The 19801-nt window shown below is 32.9% G+C and overlaps 1 protein-coding gene across 1 annotated transcript; it reads left to right on the top strand.

Moving 5' to 3' along the window:
* The first annotated feature begins 12435 nt into the window (after window positions 1–12435).
* LOC130636599 (uncharacterized) lies at window positions 12436–14577 on the top strand. The gene is made up of 5 exons (XM_057446373.1): window positions 12436–12596; window positions 13103–13215; window positions 13536–13589; window positions 13702–13728; window positions 13874–14577. Exons 1-5 carry the CDS (start codon window positions 12545–12547, stop codon window positions 14321–14323), a joined length of 696 nt encoding a protein of 231 aa, XP_057302356.1. The 5' UTR covers window positions 12436–12544; the 3' UTR covers window positions 14324–14577.
* The last annotated feature ends 5224 nt before the right edge of the window (window positions 14578–19801 follow it).

Genomic DNA, 19801 nt, shown 5'->3' with positions numbered 1-19801 from the left:
TACAACTACGATAATGCATTGCGGATTTCTCGAAAAGAGGAAACGAGGAGCTGCTTTATTTCTTACATATCGCTTGAAATTATTATAGTATTATATAATTATTTAAAACTTTCTTATTTGTCAAATGAAATACTTTGAAATAAATAATTAACTCCGTATAATCATATCCAGGCAAACAATAACTAAACAAGTTTTGAGGCGTTTTTTCCTAAAGTAGCTAAACAATGTTTGCTGCGAAGTGTAAAAAATCAATTTTTTAAAGTGTTTTTTAATAGTATGATTTTTTTCTTAATTCAACAAAAAGAGGCTATGCACAATATTATCAATCACGGGTGGGCTATTTATTTAAGGCATGAGTTGTAGCGCCGTTTTAAATAAAGAATATTTCAATTAAAAAAAGGTAAAGACGTTTTACGAGTCTCAGAACGTTTTAGAAGCGAAAAATATCCTTCGTCACCAAAGTATTGTAAACAGCTCATCTTTTTTTCTCGTAACTTACCTTAGCCCCGCCCCTGGGGCTAAGGTAACGTGTTTACTTTTAACGCATTTCTTTTACGCGCATCTGTCCTTTAATAGACGAAACAAAAGTTGACATAACTGGCACCTGAATAAATGAACTTGGTTAAAAAATGTACATCGTCCAGGGCGGTGAGCATATAATAGCGTGTGTTGAGCAAAAGTTAGTGCAGCTCCAGTTATTCTACAAAATTCGTGAAAAGGTAATATCTGCAGTGATTATTACTTATAGCTTGCTTTTTCTATTACTTTCATGGTATGTGCATTTCAGTATACATAACATTTTCAGTTATTTTGCATATTTGCTGCTGATTCTCATCAAATTAATTTAAAATATGATTATAAAAACCTTTTATTGCCAGTATCCACCTTAAAGTTCCCACCTTGGTCAGAAAATCTTTGTCTGTCTGAAAAAGTACCCCAATTTTTTGATGTCTTCAAAGGTTTTCTGTTACATGTTGCCGACAAGCATTTTATTTCCATGGTTTTTTGACTTTAGCTTTTTATTTTGCTGGTTTAAACAACAACCACAAGCGTTCTTTATTTACCCAAACATGTACAAAATCTGGATTCAATTTTCGCTCTATTTACGCGTGAGAATGTCTGTAAATTAATGTAAATGTCGTGAAAATTCGTACAATTAAAAAATACAAATGCAATATTATTTGGTAATCATCTTGTTCCAACTCCCAGTATAATTATATGAATTTCTCTTAATATATGTTGAACGTAGTGGGATCGCAAAATAAGAACTACACATGTTTCATGTTCGTGTTACTTATTCACGATCTTCAGACAACTAACTCTTATACAACACGTGTATCGATGTGTATATACTAAAGGCAAGCGAGGCAAGTCTCACTTTTCCATTCAACATATATTTGTTAATATTATTTTGCGAAGACCCGCCGCTACTTAGCCGGCTCGATCAAAGAAATCGTTAAATATGGCGGATGGAAAAAGCCAAAGAATTTGAAGAAATTAGAGTACTATTATTACTCGTTGTGAAATTTAAATTAAATAAGAGAAATGCTAAACGGTGAATAGGTTCCTTTAAAGTGCATTTAGGATACAAGCAAACAAGATATAAAGTATTATAAATTGATGCGATTCAATATCACCCCTTGAAGTTTTTATTTCTGCTTAAATTTTAGCAGATGTTTCGAAAAAACACCCTTCACCGTATAGCCAGGTTATAGTGAGATAATGATCGAATGGCGATTCAAAATATCAGCTTTTACATAACGTAAATAGCTAAGTATGATAAAAAGAAAAATTAATGTGTATATAATAACTTGAGGGTTGCGTAATGTTACATTTGTTACAATACTGTTCATATTGTGAGTTAAAAACCTGATATCTTAAATCTACATATATTTCGCTAGTATAACATGGATCCTAACTGTAGTGGTGTTATCAGATGTTCCTCTACAAAATATGAAATGTTGTCAACAAGTAGCGCTAAAGTGAATCTGATCGTTTCATGTTGGGCAAGCTTGATATGTATATTCTTTATAATGACAATAAACAGTATCTTTAAATGGTCTGTAAAATTTTCGAAGGGTTCAAAACGGGTGACAAATGATTTGCTTTCTTCATGTGATTTAATAACAGGTGTAGTGTCACTGGTGTAGTTTACTTAAAAATGTAACTCAGTTACGAAAAGCTTCGTGCTACTTTATAAATTAAAAATAAAATTTTAACATGTGTTTTTAAAACTTTTCTTATTTATTTGTTGGCTGATTTATCATAAGGTGTAGTGTCGTTACCTATATATGCAGTTATTCTGACAGGTTATCATAAAGGAATTCCAAATTACACGATGCTAAGGATCCGGTTGATAACCGGGTACGTATGTGCTACATTGGCAATTACAACAATTGGATTCATCACTGCGGCTTTGTGTGTGGCCGTCATGAAACCGTTTTTATACAAAACAAAACCCGATAACACAGTGCTTGTTTATTTGTTGATTATATTTTGGGTATTATGGATATTCAGTCCGTTATTCTTTTACTACATTTTTCCATCTCTATATGGTATTTGCAAAGTTGTAACCACAGTTTGGGGTGTGCTAGTTTTTATTGTTATGCTGTTTTGTTCAAAGGTATCTTTACGTATGTCCGAGCAAATATGCAGCAAGAAATAAGAAACCAGCTAAGATCGCGTTACTTGCCTGGAGGTTTAAAGAATATCCATGTACTTATATACAGCAATTCTGCATTTCAGCAGAGCTATATTGATCCATGGATATACTTCATTACCTTGACAAATGCAGTGTTTGATACGTTTGTTTATGGTTCTAGAGCAGGAAGGGTAGAATCACAGACTACAGTAGTCTTTAGAAGTACCACTAAAACTGCTTTTCATCGACAGTGAAAAACTAAAAGTACTGATTTCCCCTTCATTTACGCTATACCTTTTTCCAGGAAGTTAAGGAGCCAAAATCAACGCTGATTTTGAAAGTGTTGTGTTAATTAGATCGAAGTGGAACGTAAATATTCAGGATGGTTAGAAAACTACTAGTTAATTGACCACCTGTAATTAAAGTTTAAAAATATATATATATTTTTTTTAATCACAATACAAAGCTCATTGACACATATACTTTGTTCTTCTTGTTTGATTAACACACACATAAAAAAGAAAAAAATAACATTCTCCTGATACAAATCTCCCTTAGTGTGATTAACGTGGGACAGAGGGTATAGTTGATGTTGAAAGCGTTTAGAAGAGAATGTGGTTGTCAATTGTTAAGACAAGATAGATTACCTGATTTGCCAACATCGTTCCCAAGGTATTCTTCCTTTTTTGATTAATTTAGTAGCGGCAAAAAGGCCCAGGCACAGGCTGGTCACATGATCGTTTATAATTTATTTTAATAATAACTAAAAACTATTTATTTCTCTCCCGCGCGGGTGTTTTTGTAAACAAGAATAGCAAATAATGCAGTTGATCTATTACGTGGAGTGGATAATGATAAGGCCAGTACCATATTTGTGTTTGTGCTTCCCCTGCAGAATTGTAGCTAGCTAGCTAGCAATATATTTCGAGTATTTTAGTTGAATTTATTTTTTTACTTCTTGGTACACAAGCCATTGTTGAAAGTCAATGGTTGATTCTATTTTTATAAAGATTTTGATGACAAGTTGGCTGTGTTTTATTCAAAAGGTTTGAAGAGAACACAGTCAGTGAGATAACAAAATTATCCATCACATTCCTAAGAAATATTATGTTGACTAAAAACCACATAGATATGGAAATATAATGAAATTATGTACTAGCTAGATCCATCGATTTAACATTAAGTGTAGCACTAACGTAAACTGCACTGTACTTCTTTTGGCATATTATTGCCTTTTTCATGACAAAAGTGCTCACAAATTTTTTGTCACTAATTTTATTCCTATGTATACCAAGTGTTGTAAGTGCATTTAAAAGATAGACCAAAAAATACAGGCGATAAACTGTGTAGCCATTTAGTTCCAGATGTATGTCATCCATAAATCCTTGACCCGAAAAAGATATGGGGTGGGTTTTACCTCAATCTGTCAGAATGTTCATAAGATGTTTTTAGATCACTTACCTGGGAGACCTGGGAGACCCAGCATTGTATGCCAAAGGTAGCACTAACAGATAAACTGTCTTCCTTTTTTTGTGTGTCATTGCCTTTCCCACAAAATGTCTGAAACTTTATTTACAGAAATGCTTTTATTCTCTATGTGGCATACTTTAACATTATTGTACTGCAATGTAAGTATCCAGCGCGTTATGACTTTGGGTTGACTGAACTTGAATTAAAAAAAATTCACTAACTTAAGATTTACTAACTTCTAAAGTGTTTTTAGATCAGTCAGTCAAATAAGAACAAACAAATATGGCTGGAAACGAATTTATTTTAAGGCCAAATGAATGCAAGAAGAAAATTTAACACAAAAGGCCGCAAAAGTTTTAGGCCAGGGACTTTTCAATCTTCAGCAGCATCTTGTCACGTATCCTGGTCGAACTCAATATTTTTAGGATTAATACCCTGCAGCTTTATAACAAGCCACATTCTGTTATTTATAATTGTTAAATGTTTCATGCAATCCGGTTTTGAAGAAAATGGTTTCTTGTCTCAGTTACAGTAAACATTTTAGAACTGGACCTGACATTTTTTAACTTTACATGTTGATTAAGAGCATCCCGATAAAATTTACCATTCTAGTAATACTCCATGTAATTAATACCCCAACTACAAACAGTACAAAAAAATTGTTGGTACACAAGCACAAATTCAAAGTCTGTCGCCACAAGTAGTTATCTCGACTTTTTTATTTCGTTCAATCCAAACTCTTGCGAGTCATCCTGGTGTCAATAACAATAAGCGTGCTTATTGTTATTGACACCAGGAGGACTCTCAATATTACGACACATCACGGCACTTGACTTAAATTATTCCATAACTACGGAATGTTGAGAGTGCCACTAGCACCTTCTAAACGATACTTAGCATGCCTACACATAAACAGAAGTTGCACCTTTGTAAATCCCGGATGCGAAGTATTTACAAGATGATGGCTCTTGAAGTCTTTCTTACTGATTGTAGATGGAACCTGTCATTAGTTTCGAATTTCAAATGGCGAAAATTGGCTAAAAATTGTGCCCAACTCTTTGCATACAATATCTAAGATGTTCTCGAAAATATCCCACTTGGAAATATAAAAGCCATGTAAATATGTGGTTAAGGAAAGCTGTCTCAGGTATCATGTTAGCATGCTAGCTAATACAGCAGCTACCTACACCTCATAAAATTTAGCTAACAACAATAAACTTTCAGTTACTTTTCCAATTAATGCAAACAATGTAGTTCATCCGCATGGATGGAGTGAAATCAGTGAAATTATAATAATTTTGCTTCGTGTCTTATTCGCCCGACATCTCTAAGTTTTGCTTTTGAGGCGAACATCGAATTTGTATCTTATCAACTTAAGAACTTCAAAAATGGCCAGTATATCTGTGCATTTTTATATCGCAATACCAATCTGTACCAGAATTACTGTTGAGCGCTCCTTGTAATAACGGCTCATGAGACAAAAAGACACTAAAGACGAGAATGTCAAAGCGTAACAATAATTCTTCTCTACCCCCACCATGACAATCGGATAAAAAAGTTATATATCTAGAAAGGGCTTAGCATTGTTAAAGTAAATAATGTTTATAGTCTAACTTCGTACATTCTTGATTTGTTAAGGATTTGGTCGGTCAATAAGCAACTACAGACTACAAGTGCGTCAACTCTCCTTACAATTCTATTTTAATTAGGTTGTACAACATAATGACGCTTCTAAACAATCTTGTCACGGTGTCAGATTTTTTACAAAGTTAATTTTACGCATGATTTCTGTAACAAAATTGCACCTTTTTATCTTCTCCAATAATTCGCTTGTTGTAAGTGAGGCTTCATTAAAAACAAAGCATTGGAGAACATGAGAGAATATAGACCAGTATGATAATTCATTTTGGAGTCATTTTAAATACTTCTTACAGTCATTGTTGTCTTCTTAACACTTTCGAAAGCTATGGCTCTATATTTTTTTACTTGTACAGATTCTTCTTGGTTGAGTTAGTGAATTTACCTCCTTCCTTCTTCCATTTCCGTAGCTTCTAAGTGCTATTAAAACACACAAACTGCACAGTTTACACAAGCAGGATAAGTAATTCTTCGTGCGTGAACGTGTTGTTGATACTTCGTTTTTACCAATTTATCAGACAAACAAAAATTATATTTTTATTTTCAAAAAAAATTCGTGCGGAGATTAATTGTCTTAACGTACTGCCCCATCACCTCCTTCGCTCCGAATCTAATGCTTTTTTACAGTTGACTGAAATTATTTTTTTTAACTTGCGTCTAGGATGGTCTTCTGTAGCTCCTAAGGTAGTCTTCTGTAGCGTTATGAAATAATTCTAGAACCTCTTGAATGATCAAAAAGAGACCAAATCACTTTTGTTATTTAGGAATGGAGTTACATAGCTTTTTTTCTACACCATCGCCTGTTTTTATTCTCTATTCCCGTGGGCAATTAGTTTTTGTTTCTTTTATTTTATTTTTACACATGGTGATTTTGCACATTTTCTTTCTTTTGTTTCGCTTGTCCATGATTTTTACTTGTATTCCCTTGGGTAGAACATTTTATTAAATCAATTAATTATTTTATTGTAGATATTTTGTATAAAGGTTTTTAGCTTAGGATATTTTTATCACTTGAAAATGTAACTCAGTTACGAAAAGCTTCGTGCTACTTTATAAATTAAAAATAAAATTTTAACATGTGTTTTTAAAACTTTTCTTATTTATTTGTTGGCTGATTTATCATTCTATAAATTCTAGAACACTTTCGTATTTGCTAGAAATGGTTTCCAAATTATTGCCGTTGACCTTTTGTTCAGCTTTAAAACTTTTTACGGTCTCTAATAAAAGCTCAATATCTTTGTCCGTCCAGTTAAAAGTTGTGTCACTTTATGACGCCATCATGTTTAACCATTTTCATTTCGGTTTAGGTGAAACAAAACACTATACTGTACACATGTGGACTGATCTGGTTAACATATTTATGGAATACCTCTAAAACAAAACGGTCTGCAACATATGAACATAATAGAAGTGACTAACCTCTTTTTGGGTTTAATTTGTAAAACTTTTGTCGCGAAAGTTCGCGGAAATATCCACGACAAATGGCCTGTTAGAAAACACCCACGGGAATGTCCCCGTTGTTACTTGCAGCTGCCATCTTTGTCTCATAGGCAAAAAGTAGAGTATTATAGATTAGATCGAGGTTGAGGAATCACTATATAAAGGGTTACAGAGCAGGGACATGCCCTCTATGTTTTTAAGCAAAATCGCAATCAAAAAGAAATCTTTATAGCGAATTACAAGTCCATAGGCAACCTCGTCCCTAGGGGTCTTTTCACACTTTTTGATAAGGGTTTCGCCAGGGTTTCTATTTAGAATGGCTGTCGAGGTGCAAAGCACTTCTGTTCCATAGAAGTTAATAAAAATCGTGAATCTCTTCAGTAAATGCAAACGGCATGCACGTTGCAAAAAAAATTATAAAAGACTACAAAGAGAATTTCTAGGTTGTCCCTTCATAATTCGCGTTTAAGGATTTTTAAACTATTTAATCTGGCAGCTCATTTGGACTGAACGATTATTCGGCTACTAAGTGCTTATTAAAAAGTTTGCTGAACAAGCATTCTACCCAGAGTTATTTGCGTAAATGTTGAAAAGCATCATATTAACAATTTTGTAGGTATCGGTGGCACTTGCAGGTAGATTTTAAGGTATAAAAAAATTGGCCCTCAATTCAAAGAGACATCATAAAACACGGAAAAATGATAAAATTTATTAATATTTTTTAATTCCGTCCTTCACATAACAAAACTTTATAACTTATTTTCAACGTCGTGGTTGATTTCCAATTTTGATTTGCACATGTTGCGCGGAATAGTCACTTTACATCTACGCTAAAAATATTTTCTTTGGAATACGACAGTAAGTAAAATACTTTTTAATCTGAAGTTCATAAGTGGACAACTTTTTAGAAAAGTTTCCTGAAATATTTTCACTTACTTAAATGGCAAATGGGTTTTGCTCGGTGGCTTAGCTCCGTAAAAATTTGTTTTCTTATATGAAATAACGCATAGAATATTCACGCAGAGCCCAAATGAAGTAGAACAGAAGACGACACATTTCACTGTCACGTACGACACATACAAATACGACAGGGAAGATATCAATATATTAAATATTGTGGTCCAGCGAAATTCGTAAATGGTTTTCTTCGATCAATGTCCCGACTTAAATCTGGAGCGATAATACAAATTATTTGACAATGTTTTGTAATAAAAAGTTTACATATAGCTCGGTACATTTGAAAGTAGCTGTATCAAGCAACAGTAGGTAAACATTTAAAAAATATTTGTTCATCTCTTTAACCAATACTATTTTACAATGTGTTTAGGCTGGATATCCCTAATCTATGTGTATACCTTTTATCGTCAGCCTTCACTTTAAATGTCGTGTCAAAGCTACCGTTGAAACAAAAGCTTGAATAAATAACGTAACTGAATAAGAGAATTTTTTTTTGGCTAAATAGAGCAAAGTTTGTAACAGGCAGTTTTAATATCTAAATGTAAATATTAAATGTTTAAATATTCGTTTTTATTTTCGTTACGTAATATTCGTGAGCTTGTTACACGATACACTAGTTTCAGCCTTAACGTTTATAACACATGCAACAACTCCCACCCTTCTTACAAGTCGATTAACCATTAGAGCTGCAACAAGTTAAAGAGAAACCCCGCTCACCCACCCTTAAAAAAGTTTCTAAAAATAACATTATAATTGCCTTACTTTACGTTTAGAAATATGCCGCTTCTATATGAAAATAGGTAAATGAAACCAACCTCATTTGGCTACCAAAGAGTTTAAAGTCTGGAAAAGGCAAATCTCTAACAAAATCTTGCACTTAAATCAACAGAAAAATAGCGAATTACTTCTGATTACTTGTTGTATCTTTTATACTATGTATATATATTTTTAGATGACGTAAAAAATTGTAACGATTCTGAAAGAGTGTAATAAAGATTGATGAACGATGAAAATAAAGGTGACTGTTCGCTGAGTCAAAGTTGTAGCTTAGTAGAAAAGCCACGAGGCATGGTTAGCGCGTTGCACTTATGTGCAATAGTCTGTTACAATGCTAGTTCAGATAACTAAGCAGCCTTTTTTGCTTTTGAAAGCTCTTTGATGACGTAGAAATTGGCTATTTCTGACGTAGTTAGTTAATTCGTTGGTTAGGAGTTTAATATTAATGCTATTCTCACAGACGAGATAGTAAAAAAATAATGGTAATTAGCAAAAACATATTTAATTTAACAAACAAAGATTTCACAATATTGAGATGCTTCCCTATTTATCAATTACCCTAGTTAACTAAGTTTTCTTCAAGTATATTAAATTCTTTGACGCAAACAAATGTGTCAGAGCAAATCTCTAAAAGTCAAATTCACCGATTAGTAATTTCTCAGAGCAAAACCCCGAATTAAAATCAACAATGAGCACAAAGCCAGCGTGGTTACATTTTACGGTCCGAACTAGCACGAGAACTGATTATACTTGTCGGTGGCCCGTTGACTAATCCACAGACCGTCCTTTTTACACAACATTGTGTGCGTCTCACGGTACCATTTTTTGCAACAGACGTATACGGATGTTATAATATAAATTTGTTCGGGTGAGTGAGGCCATTAGTCATCAAAGCAAAGCATTCTCCATAATATTCACGTGGGTAAAAAACAATAGAAATATGTGCTGGATCTCTTGGATACTTACCAATCTAACAAACATTTTTTAGGAAGAGTTTTACCAATACTACTTTACCAATGAAAAGAATCTTTTTTAAAGGTTTCCTATTTAGGACTTCTGCGGCCAATAGGTGAAAAAAATTACTAAAATCATGTCTCTCGACGCGTGCTATAACTGTTGCTGTGTGTTATAGCTGCCGAGCCAACAATTATAATTTTTCGATAGTCATGACTTCGTCAGAGTGTTATAAATGTTTAAGGACTTTCTTATCAACGGTCGATTTGGCAGTTATAACTGTGGCCACGTGTTATAACTGTGCACTCGACACTTACAAATGTCGCCGCCTGTCATTACTGTCACGGACACTTAGAACTGTCGCCGCGTGTTGTAAACTGTCGACTGGTTCCAGGACCTCTTTTGACCCGATGAAAACATAAGTGATTTTACTTGCTTTAAATTTCCGGAAGCCTTTAATTCAGAGAGAACCAAAGGCTCCAGAATCTTAATTCCCTGTTCTGTTTCCCTTCGACTCTACTATGAATTGGAAGGTTTTCGTAGCTTTGTTTGGAAATTCCCTGTTTTTCTTATCAATCTAATATAGAATCCTCCTGTAGGAAGAACATTATCTAATGTAAACAACTATATTTTGAATTCCTTTTTCTAGGAATTAAATGTTTCGTCTTTCCCTTATTTTAATCTTAACTTAGATTTCCAGAGGTCTTATTAGAGAACCAACATTCCGAAGTCGTAATTCACCAGTTATGCTTCTGTGTGATTCCTCAAAATTAAACTACGATATTATTTTTTTAAAGTAAAAACAAACAAATTGTTTTATAGTTCTCAGAGCGTTCCTAAAGTGAAAAGTTTTATTTGCAGCCCAACCGTTGTGGACGAAATTTTTTTTACTTTCTTACCCTGTCTTAGCCCTTTCCCCTTTCCTTCCTGCCAAAGATTATATCTCACGACCATCCTCGTTCCCAGGGTTGGTTGCCTGATGAAGCCGCAAGCGCTTACATGACGCCTAACAAGATCCTAGTACAGACTGCTTTTCATAACCAGCATATTTTTTTATTATAAATAATTATTGATTTGTCTCAATTTCTCCGGCTAATAAAAGCAACTTGATCAAGTCATTCTTTACTTGCACATTGCTAGGACAATGGATCTTGGTTGTTGATGTTTTTCAACGCGTAAATTTAAAAAGTTTTATTTCAAATCAAGTTATTAATTTTTTACCATGAAACTATATTTTATAATGATGAAATCTTTTAAGAAGCATTATTTATTAAAAGAGTGTGGTAACGTTGTAATAACGTGTGATTAGACAAAACTGATTTTGTTGAGATACATTGGTACATAGCATAATTATATTGTATTTAAACAGCAATATAGCATGCTTATCCTGGTTCACATCTTCGGAACTCTGTTGGTAAAATAATTATATATGCTAAAAACAACCAGCTTAGAAATTTGTAATCAAAGAAGGCCTTAGGAATCTAATACCTCACCCAAGAGGTTAAAGATAAATCAACTTATTTAAAACTTGTTTAGAAATGTGTCGTATATTGTATAGCTTTTTCTTAGTTTATACGTTTTCAGGATCATTAACAAAATATGTCTTTCGGATAATTTCATTTCAGCTGTAAATTATTTTGTGGTGTTTTTAGGTCAAAATTTTGTTTTTATACGCGACATTTATTTCGGGTTAATCTCATGTCGGATCCGTGTAAAAGCTACCTAAAACTACGCTTTTAGAAAAATACTTGTTTTTTTAAGTAGAAAAATAAACGAAATATAAAAAATAACAATTATTTTTATTTAGTAATGGCTTGTAACACCTGCCAATATACATGTTAGCAAAATAGCTACATGTCTTTTCTCAACTAGCTAAATTGCTAAAAGTCATGTTGCTTACAAAGTTTAAGAAAGAGCTTTTCTCTTCTCAACTTGGAAAACCTGCCAAAATACCATCTTTCATAGAAATATTTACTGTATGGTTCACTATTTCTTTGGTCGATCCTCCTGAACATTACTGATAGTTAGGAATCCCCTCATGTTTCAATGTTTTTGTAACTAACTACGAAATCTTTACACCAAATCGTTGCATATATTTTGACGCGTTAATAAGATATCTATGTCGGATAAAACCAATCGTATTACAGAACTCACCAGGCTGTACCGCCGGCGGCTTCAATGTCAAAAAGGCAAGCACCCCTGGGGACAAGGTTGATCTCGACGCGATTCCTGCTGCCGGATTCTCTATGTTCTCCTGAAACTTTCCTATAAATCCCAATATTTCTTGCTTGAGGAAGTTGAAGAAAACATACATCTTATTAAATACCAGGTGATTGAAAATTTACGTTGCTAAGCGTTCGTGTGACCCCAAAGGAATGGGAAATTTTATTTGACAAAATGAGTTAAAACGTTTTCCCCTGTTTGTACAAGTTACTGTATATGAAAAATTATTGTTTATTACTACAAACAAGACATAATGGGAAATACCCTGATAAGAATTCATTCGTAAGCATTTTATAAGCCAATAAACAGCTAACACGATATGAATTTTTTATTATATGCTATAAAAACATTAATTGGAGTTAAAAATTAATATAGATATTTTACATAGACGTACAACGAGTTAGTAATTACATTGGAAGAGTTTATTCAAAACAAGACATAGACATGGCTGCCAGCACTGCTGTGTTTCTTTTACTCTCTATTTTTATATCTCCTGGTAGGTGATTAATATTTGTATGTTTTTCTCTGGCAGTTGCTTTAATAAAATTATTGTGAAAGAAAATTATTAAACGCTGTTTTCCCGCTATTACGTTGCTTGTTGTCAGCTTTACTCAATTTGTTAGAACATGTTGATTTTAACATAGGAAAATGAAAGGTCAAACTAACCATTTGTAAATAAATCGGGCCAGTTGAAATTCTTCTTCTTTCTACCAAGATTGTAATAATTAAACTCAAGCTAGTATAAATGTAGTTGTACAAGTTTTAAGTTTTATGCATAATCATATTACTTGAAACTGATGCCGTTAACTAATGACTTGGAGCGGTTTTCATTGTTTTCAAAATTTGCAATGAAGCAGCAAAGGTTGGCTTGGATCTGAGTACGCTACTTTCGTTTTCACTCATTCCAGAACCTTACAACATCTGACTACCATTAGTTTAACTGATTCTTTATATACACGAAAGGTTATTCATGATCTGATATTTTCTTATATTTTGTTTCAGTTTTGTGCGAGGGGGATGGATTAAGTAATGAAACTATATATATTATTGTTGGTTGCGTTGTTGGCTTAATAGTACTCTGCTGTGTTGCGTGTGTATGTTGTAAATGCTCGGAGGTATGTACCGTTGAAAACAATTAGCAAACTTTGTTGTTTTTAATTCCAAAGTACTTTAATTGTTGTGAAACAGAAGCTAGTTGTGACAGACACCAATTTTATCTTCTTCAATATGGCACAGCGTTTTTGTGGATAGAATATTTGAAATCCTCGCAAAAAAATTAATAAAATCAAACTCAAATATTATGTTCTTTGTTTGTAAAGGTTTGTTCCATTAAAGTCTGTAATTATCGTTCAACAGTCGTTGTTTGACAGTTTGAAGAGATAACAAAATTAACAACAACGTATATTGTATGTATATTGTTGTATTGGATTTTTAGAACAACTCATACCGAGGGGACTTTCAACTTTCACCACATGTTTCAATTTATGAAGTAAGACTTTTCACAATGAAATCAAATGTCATTAAATGATGACTCATATATATTATCATTATTATTTTCATAATTGTTACTATTATTATATTTTTCTTTACTTTCTGCCTAGAACAAAAAGGAATCTCCAAAACCAACTGTAAGTGTGTTTATTGACTTGCCAGCGTAACGTTAAATGCAGTATGTCATTCACAGCGAACCTAGAGAACTTCTGGTACAATTCTTGCATCAAATATATCTAAGAAAATTTAAAAATACATACATAAATAATACATTTTTTGCAGATATCAAATCACGTGGCTATAGAGTTAGATCAATCTGATGGACCAAAGTATCAATTTATCGGTGGTTACCCACATGTCCAGCATGGTAGTTTTGTCCAGCATAGCGGTTTTGTCCAGCATGGCAGTTTCCAAAAATATTTAAACAGTGGAACATTTTCAAGAGGTATTGACTGGCAACATATCAAACAAGAACATTGCTCTGGTAATGCCGCCATCAAAGGCCAGTTTTTTACATCTAGCAAAGACGATTTGCTCTCATATTTCCGAAGAGGTGCAAAAAATTACAGAAGTATAAAAGATTCAAGATTTAACACGATAGTTGTTGAGGCCGATTTTAACCAATCTATTGGCTATGAGATAGAAAATGGAAGACGAATTCAGCTCTATCGTCTCCTAATGGTCTTTGAGTCGAATTTTTATCTAAAAACTGCATACCCTATCAAAAAATAACATTGTGATTGAAAAGCAACTGTTGGTTTAAACTATGGTTTATACTACGAATGCAATTCTAAGGACGGTGTTGCAGTATCTCGAGTGTATAAATTAGTGAAGAGAAGCTATGTAAATAAATGTAAATAAATGTGTATGAATATTATTTAGATAATTTTTGTTAGTTGTATAAGTGATTGTTTTACCATGGATTACCATGGATTAACTGTTGTATTGTATTGATTTTTATATTATGAATAGAATCATTAAAATAATTTTTAACACTGAGGTTACAGCAATGGCTGGGAAATATGTTATTTCCCTGAAGGACAGCTATCTATTTCACAAAGGAATTTGCATGATGCAAATTTAAGATTATCAAATATAGATCACTTTGATTTAAATAATACTACTATACTCACTGGTTTCGTTCCTTCTCCTACTGGAATAAAAATAATGTGATTGTTTAGAGGGCAGCTGTGTAACATTAAAACATAAAATTAAACTTTTGTTTAGCTACAGTTCCAGGGTTTGTTTGGGAAAAATGGACTAATTACACTAATTAAACCTTTGTTTTGGTCTTCTTTGAGATCAATGTCATGTTGATTTCCATATCATTAAAATTTTTCAAGCATTAATTTTTTTTGTTTCCCACTTCATTAGCTGCTAAACTTGATTGGTTAAAATATTCTAGAACAATTTGCTCAGCTACCGTTTTAGGTGCTTGTGTTTAAAAAGACGTTTTTGTACAAATAATTGTTATATATTACCACTGTTGCTGTTTTAACTGTCTTGGGATTAGTTTGTTTTGCCTTGTTTTACATTTTACTGTATATAGAACACATTTGAGATTTGAATTTCACACCATCTTTTGTTTTACATTGATAAGACTTTTTACATAGATTTTGTACTTTTAAAACTTTTTTTGTTGATTTCCGCCGACTGCTACGCGAGGCGGAATCTTTAAAATCGCCTTGAGGGATACAGAGAGAGACAGCGTAGCTAGGCTGGATGCACGGGGTTGTCATATTTAGGCTTTAGGCTAAAATTTTTGCGCGGACCCTGTCATTGTTATTACCTGAGAAGCCAATAGGAAAGCTTCGTTTCGTTTACAACTAATAAGAGTACAGATTGTAAATAATCTGATCTTCACGATCTTCTAGTATTCTACATTCCTTGGCCCCAGCTTTGGACTATGACTAAAAGCATTTTGAATTCAGGTTGTACGAATCTTGTCCTTTGGCTGTGCCTTTGGGGAATTTCTTTTAGGGTTGGCTTTCTGTTGGGAACTGCAGAGTAGTTTAAATTATAGTATACTTGATGTGAGGTAAGAATTATTGTAATTTGATTAGCTAGCTGGTGTTTTTTAGCTGATCTGCACATGTCTTTGTCTAGTCACCAAGAAGCTAGCTAAGCTATAGAATAGGTAAAGCTAGCTTGCTACCAGAAAAGCAAAGTTTTTAGTTGTGTTAATAGTTAGCCAACTGGACGTAGGTAGCTACCCCTTTTTTCGTTAGTTTTACAATGGTTTTAATTATCCATTTCGGTAACTTTCATATTTTTTATCTGAAAGCTTAGGCACTTTGTCGAACTTGCTTGGTAAATTCCCTAACCAACCAGAAGCATTTTAGGTACAAAATATTTTTTTCGATTGGATAAAATTATACTTGAATTTTGTAAAATCACTTGTCCCTAGTAGCTAGCTAGTTAGACATGTTTCATTATGACACAATGGTGTTTATATATTTCCAGACCCCAAACGCAAATTGACAGGCTAAAATATGCAGGCGATAATATTTTATCAAACTTTATATCAAAGATTTGTGTTTTTCTCACTTATATACTATGTTTTAATCGTTTTTTACATCTATATTATAACCAGGACATGTATGTTTTTCCGTAAGCTGAAAATCCAGACCAGATATACATACGTTTAGCCTTTCTAATTCACTACATTGTCGACACTGCAATTGGCCGATTCACGTTGGTATGTATTCGCCGACATGGGTTTTATTGCAGTTGGGTGTGACTTAATTTACATACATAAGTTTTTTTTCCATTTCCATTTTTCCATGCAATCATAAACAAAATATAAATTACCCACATGAAACGGAGTTTGCTAACTAAGAGCAGGCGTAGTTTATGTTGGGAATTTTTTGCCAACAAGAAAAAATTGAATTAGAAAGGCTGATGTTTAAATACCTTAATAGACTTTAAGAACAAAATTATGAGTCTACAATTGCTACATAATACAATTAAAAAACACTTGAAGGCGAAAAAGCGTAAAATCTGCTGAAATTTTGAAGTTACTATAAAAAACCTGACCCTATTAAAATGAAAGCAGCTTTATACTTGGAAGAAAAAATGTTTTTTCGTCTTTCTAGTGATATTTCACTGAAATTGTGTTTTACTGATGTTGTACAAATTTTTGAAGAAGTATAATTAAAAAAATCAAATATTTTCACAATTAATACTATTTTTTGTATTAGTCTTTCTTACATGTGAAATAAAATCATGTATATATCTGTCATGTATATACGCTATCTTTCCTGATGGTTTTAAAATTAGATGGAGGGATAAAAATGAGGGATAAATATGTTGTGTATGGAAAAGTATCCAATTGTATTATTTTTCCTCATTTTTTGAATGTTTTTTTTTAGGTCAGCCTTTATCAAAACATCCACCGTCGGCATTTTCAAATTGAGCGAGAGAGTAAGAATAACGCCTAAATTTTGAAACATTCAGAAGTTCAATGCCACATAGAAGAATTTGTATATATCATAAAATGTCCAAAATTTTCTAGATTAATTTCAAAGACATCAAGTTAAAGCTTTTATTTTTTGAGAGAATACTATATGTAAAATATTTTATTTTTTTATTTCTATACAGTAGACTCCCGGCTATTCAAACCTGCACTTATTCGAAATTCTCGGTTATTCGAAGCGATTTCCATTCCCCTTGAATTTTCTAACTCGTTTTATAGTAAATCTCTCTCAGTTATTCAAACTACAGTTATTCGAAAATTTGTTTATTCGAAGTGGTTTTCTAACCCCCTTGGCTCAATATTCTCTCAGTTATTCAAAATTCTTGACAATAGCTGGAGTAAAAGTGAGAATTTTCAACTTCAAACACTTTTTATAAAAGAAAAATAGTCTTTATTCCTAAAAATAAAACTATGTACAAAGCAATTTTTTTAAAAGTTGAATGCTTTCACCATTTCTAGAAAATTCAAGCAAACAAGGGATTCGCATTCCTTTGTCATCACCCATATTTATCGCCTTACCTGTGACTTTCACAAAACAACTATTCAATGGATCTGATCTTAGGAAGTAAGATATAGTCTTTGCATATTTTCCACTTTGTCCCTTTGCTAAGTGACCTACTACGTTGTTCTCCTTGTCGTCAAGGAAAGTCACAGCATATTTGTCGACTTCATTCATAGGCTCCATTCGTATTTTAAGAACTTGTCCAATAACAGGTTGCCACTTGCTTCGGTACACATGAAACCCCATAACTGTTGAAGTTGTTTTAAAGTTCCTTAGAATAATTATCTCCATCTGATCTTCATTGTTTACTATCAATGACATAAGATCCATAATGATTTTGTTACTTCTCCTCGACTGCTGTAGGAAATTTCATTGAATACTTTTGATGAAGAAATCGAAGTAAACGATGTGTCTCCACAAAAACAGACATTATCGGAGATAGAGGATGCCCTGGAGTTGATCGATCGCTGGTCGCTTTTTGATAAAGATGGTGATGAAATAAGGAAAAAACTTCACGCGATATCCAACAAATGTAACCAGCACTTTACCTAGGGCAAAAAACAAAATTATTGAAAACTATTTCACAAACACTTCATAAGAATATAGATATGAAGAATGGTTATTGTTGATATTTGTTTTAAGTAAACATTATATTTGTATATTTTAACGTTTGAAACACTCGTTCCGTTTAAAACTGTAGAGTAGAATTCTGCTGCTGTTCAAAAATCGATTTTTTATTGATATATACATCTATTTATTGTTATCATTCTGCTTGAAAAATATTTAAAATGCCAAACTAGCTAACCGTGAAGATTAATTCAGTATTCTCATAAGAGCATCCTATCGCAAAAAGATATCAGCAAAGAGATATTCCTTGCAACTAAATTTTTTGTTTACTGGCATAATTTTAGGTTGAATCTTATCTGACCTATTTCTGAGGTTAGAAATGCTTTTAAAATTTTCTGAATCTATATCTTGATCAAAATTGATATGCTGTCAAAACGCTTATCGGAGTCTCTGAAAAGGGTTAAATTCTGAAACTCGGAAAGTATGATGATAATAGAACTATTTTTTGGCTTAATTTCATCAAACCAATCTAAAACCATATCATACCAAATCTCAAGTCAATATTTTAATTTTTACTGAAGTTATGGGACGCCATATAAACTATATACTCGGTTTAGACTTTTTTTGTTATTTTTTATGTTCACTGCTTTGTAATTTGTATTAAAACTCTGGAGATAATATATCACAGTGGTGAGCTGTTAAATATCTACCACCATCTTCAGTACATCCTGGATTTAACCATATGCCTGATTGAGCGCTCAATCAAATTTGATTGAGTTCGATTTTCTGAAATTTCTTCATAGCGTGTTAAAAAAGGCCTAGCAAGAATCAGTTTAAGAAAATCTTCCTCAAAATGGCTTTGTAAATTTTTTATGCCTTGTGTAAAATTATATTTTATCAGATAGGTTTAAAAGTACTCCTTAACAAGTTTCAAGTCAATAACTTTATTTTTTTACTGAAGCTATTGCACTTTGAATTTTCTTGAATTAGGCCGGGTAAATGTTCATTCAATGATAAAATGGCTCCGGCGGTTAACCTACTGACTTTTTATATCTTTTATACTAACCAAAGCATATACGGTAATAAAACATGCCCACTAATAACAACCTGATATAATTTAAAACGTAATGTATATATATTTTGTAAAAAAAAAACATTTTCGATATTTTGTGCAAAATTATTTTGTCTATAAAAGACATGGGCAGCAATTTTATGCAACGTCATTCTTTGCAAAAAGCTGCAAATTAAACCTGGCCAGAAAGAAGTTGAGTTTCTTACTTTTGTTCTTATCTTGATAGTTTGCTAGGTATAGTGTGCTAGCTAGCTACTTTGTAGCTTTATTAAACATTCCCAGCTATTGAAATATTGTCATGTAAGCAGTATTACTTTATGATGTCTTATTTTATACTCTCATTGCTTAGTAATGTTTTTTATTAATTTTTTTACTTTGAAAAAACTTGATACTGCTGATACACCCCCTCCGCCATTTTAATACGAACAGCTTCCTCCTGTTGGTCACAGACTCGCCGCCTCGCCAAAATGTTTTGTATGACGCAATAATTATTTGACATATCCGCGCCAATCAGGTTTCATATCGGACCAGCCTCCTCGCCATGTTCGTATCGCCGTCCCGGGGTCAGAAAAGATACAAGATGTCCTAGGGACG

The sequence above is a fragment of the Hydractinia symbiolongicarpus genome, chromosome 3 (assembly GCF_029227915.1).
Source record: "Hydractinia symbiolongicarpus strain clone_291-10 chromosome 3, HSymV2.1, whole genome shotgun sequence".
Classification (NCBI taxonomy): Eukaryota; Metazoa; Cnidaria; class Hydrozoa; order Anthoathecata; family Hydractiniidae; genus Hydractinia; species Hydractinia symbiolongicarpus.
This window is presented reverse-complemented; position numbering and strand designations above follow the sequence as displayed.

What these genes read in the sequence shown, in the direction of transcription:
- LOC130636599 (XM_057446373.1), top strand. Translation starts at nt 12,545, where the DNA reads ATGGCTGCCAGCACTGCTGTGTTTCTTTTACTCTCTATTTTTATATCT. An exon ending in CTCTATTTTTATATCTCCTG is followed by an intron (nt 12,597 to 13,102) that starts GTAGGTGATTAA and finishes ATTTTGTTTCAG; the next exon opens with TTTTGTGCGAGGGGGATGGA. An exon ending in TATGTTGTAAATGCTCGGAG is followed by an intron (nt 13,216 to 13,535) that starts GTATGTACCGTT and finishes TTGGATTTTTAG; the next exon opens with AACAACTCATACCGAGGGGA.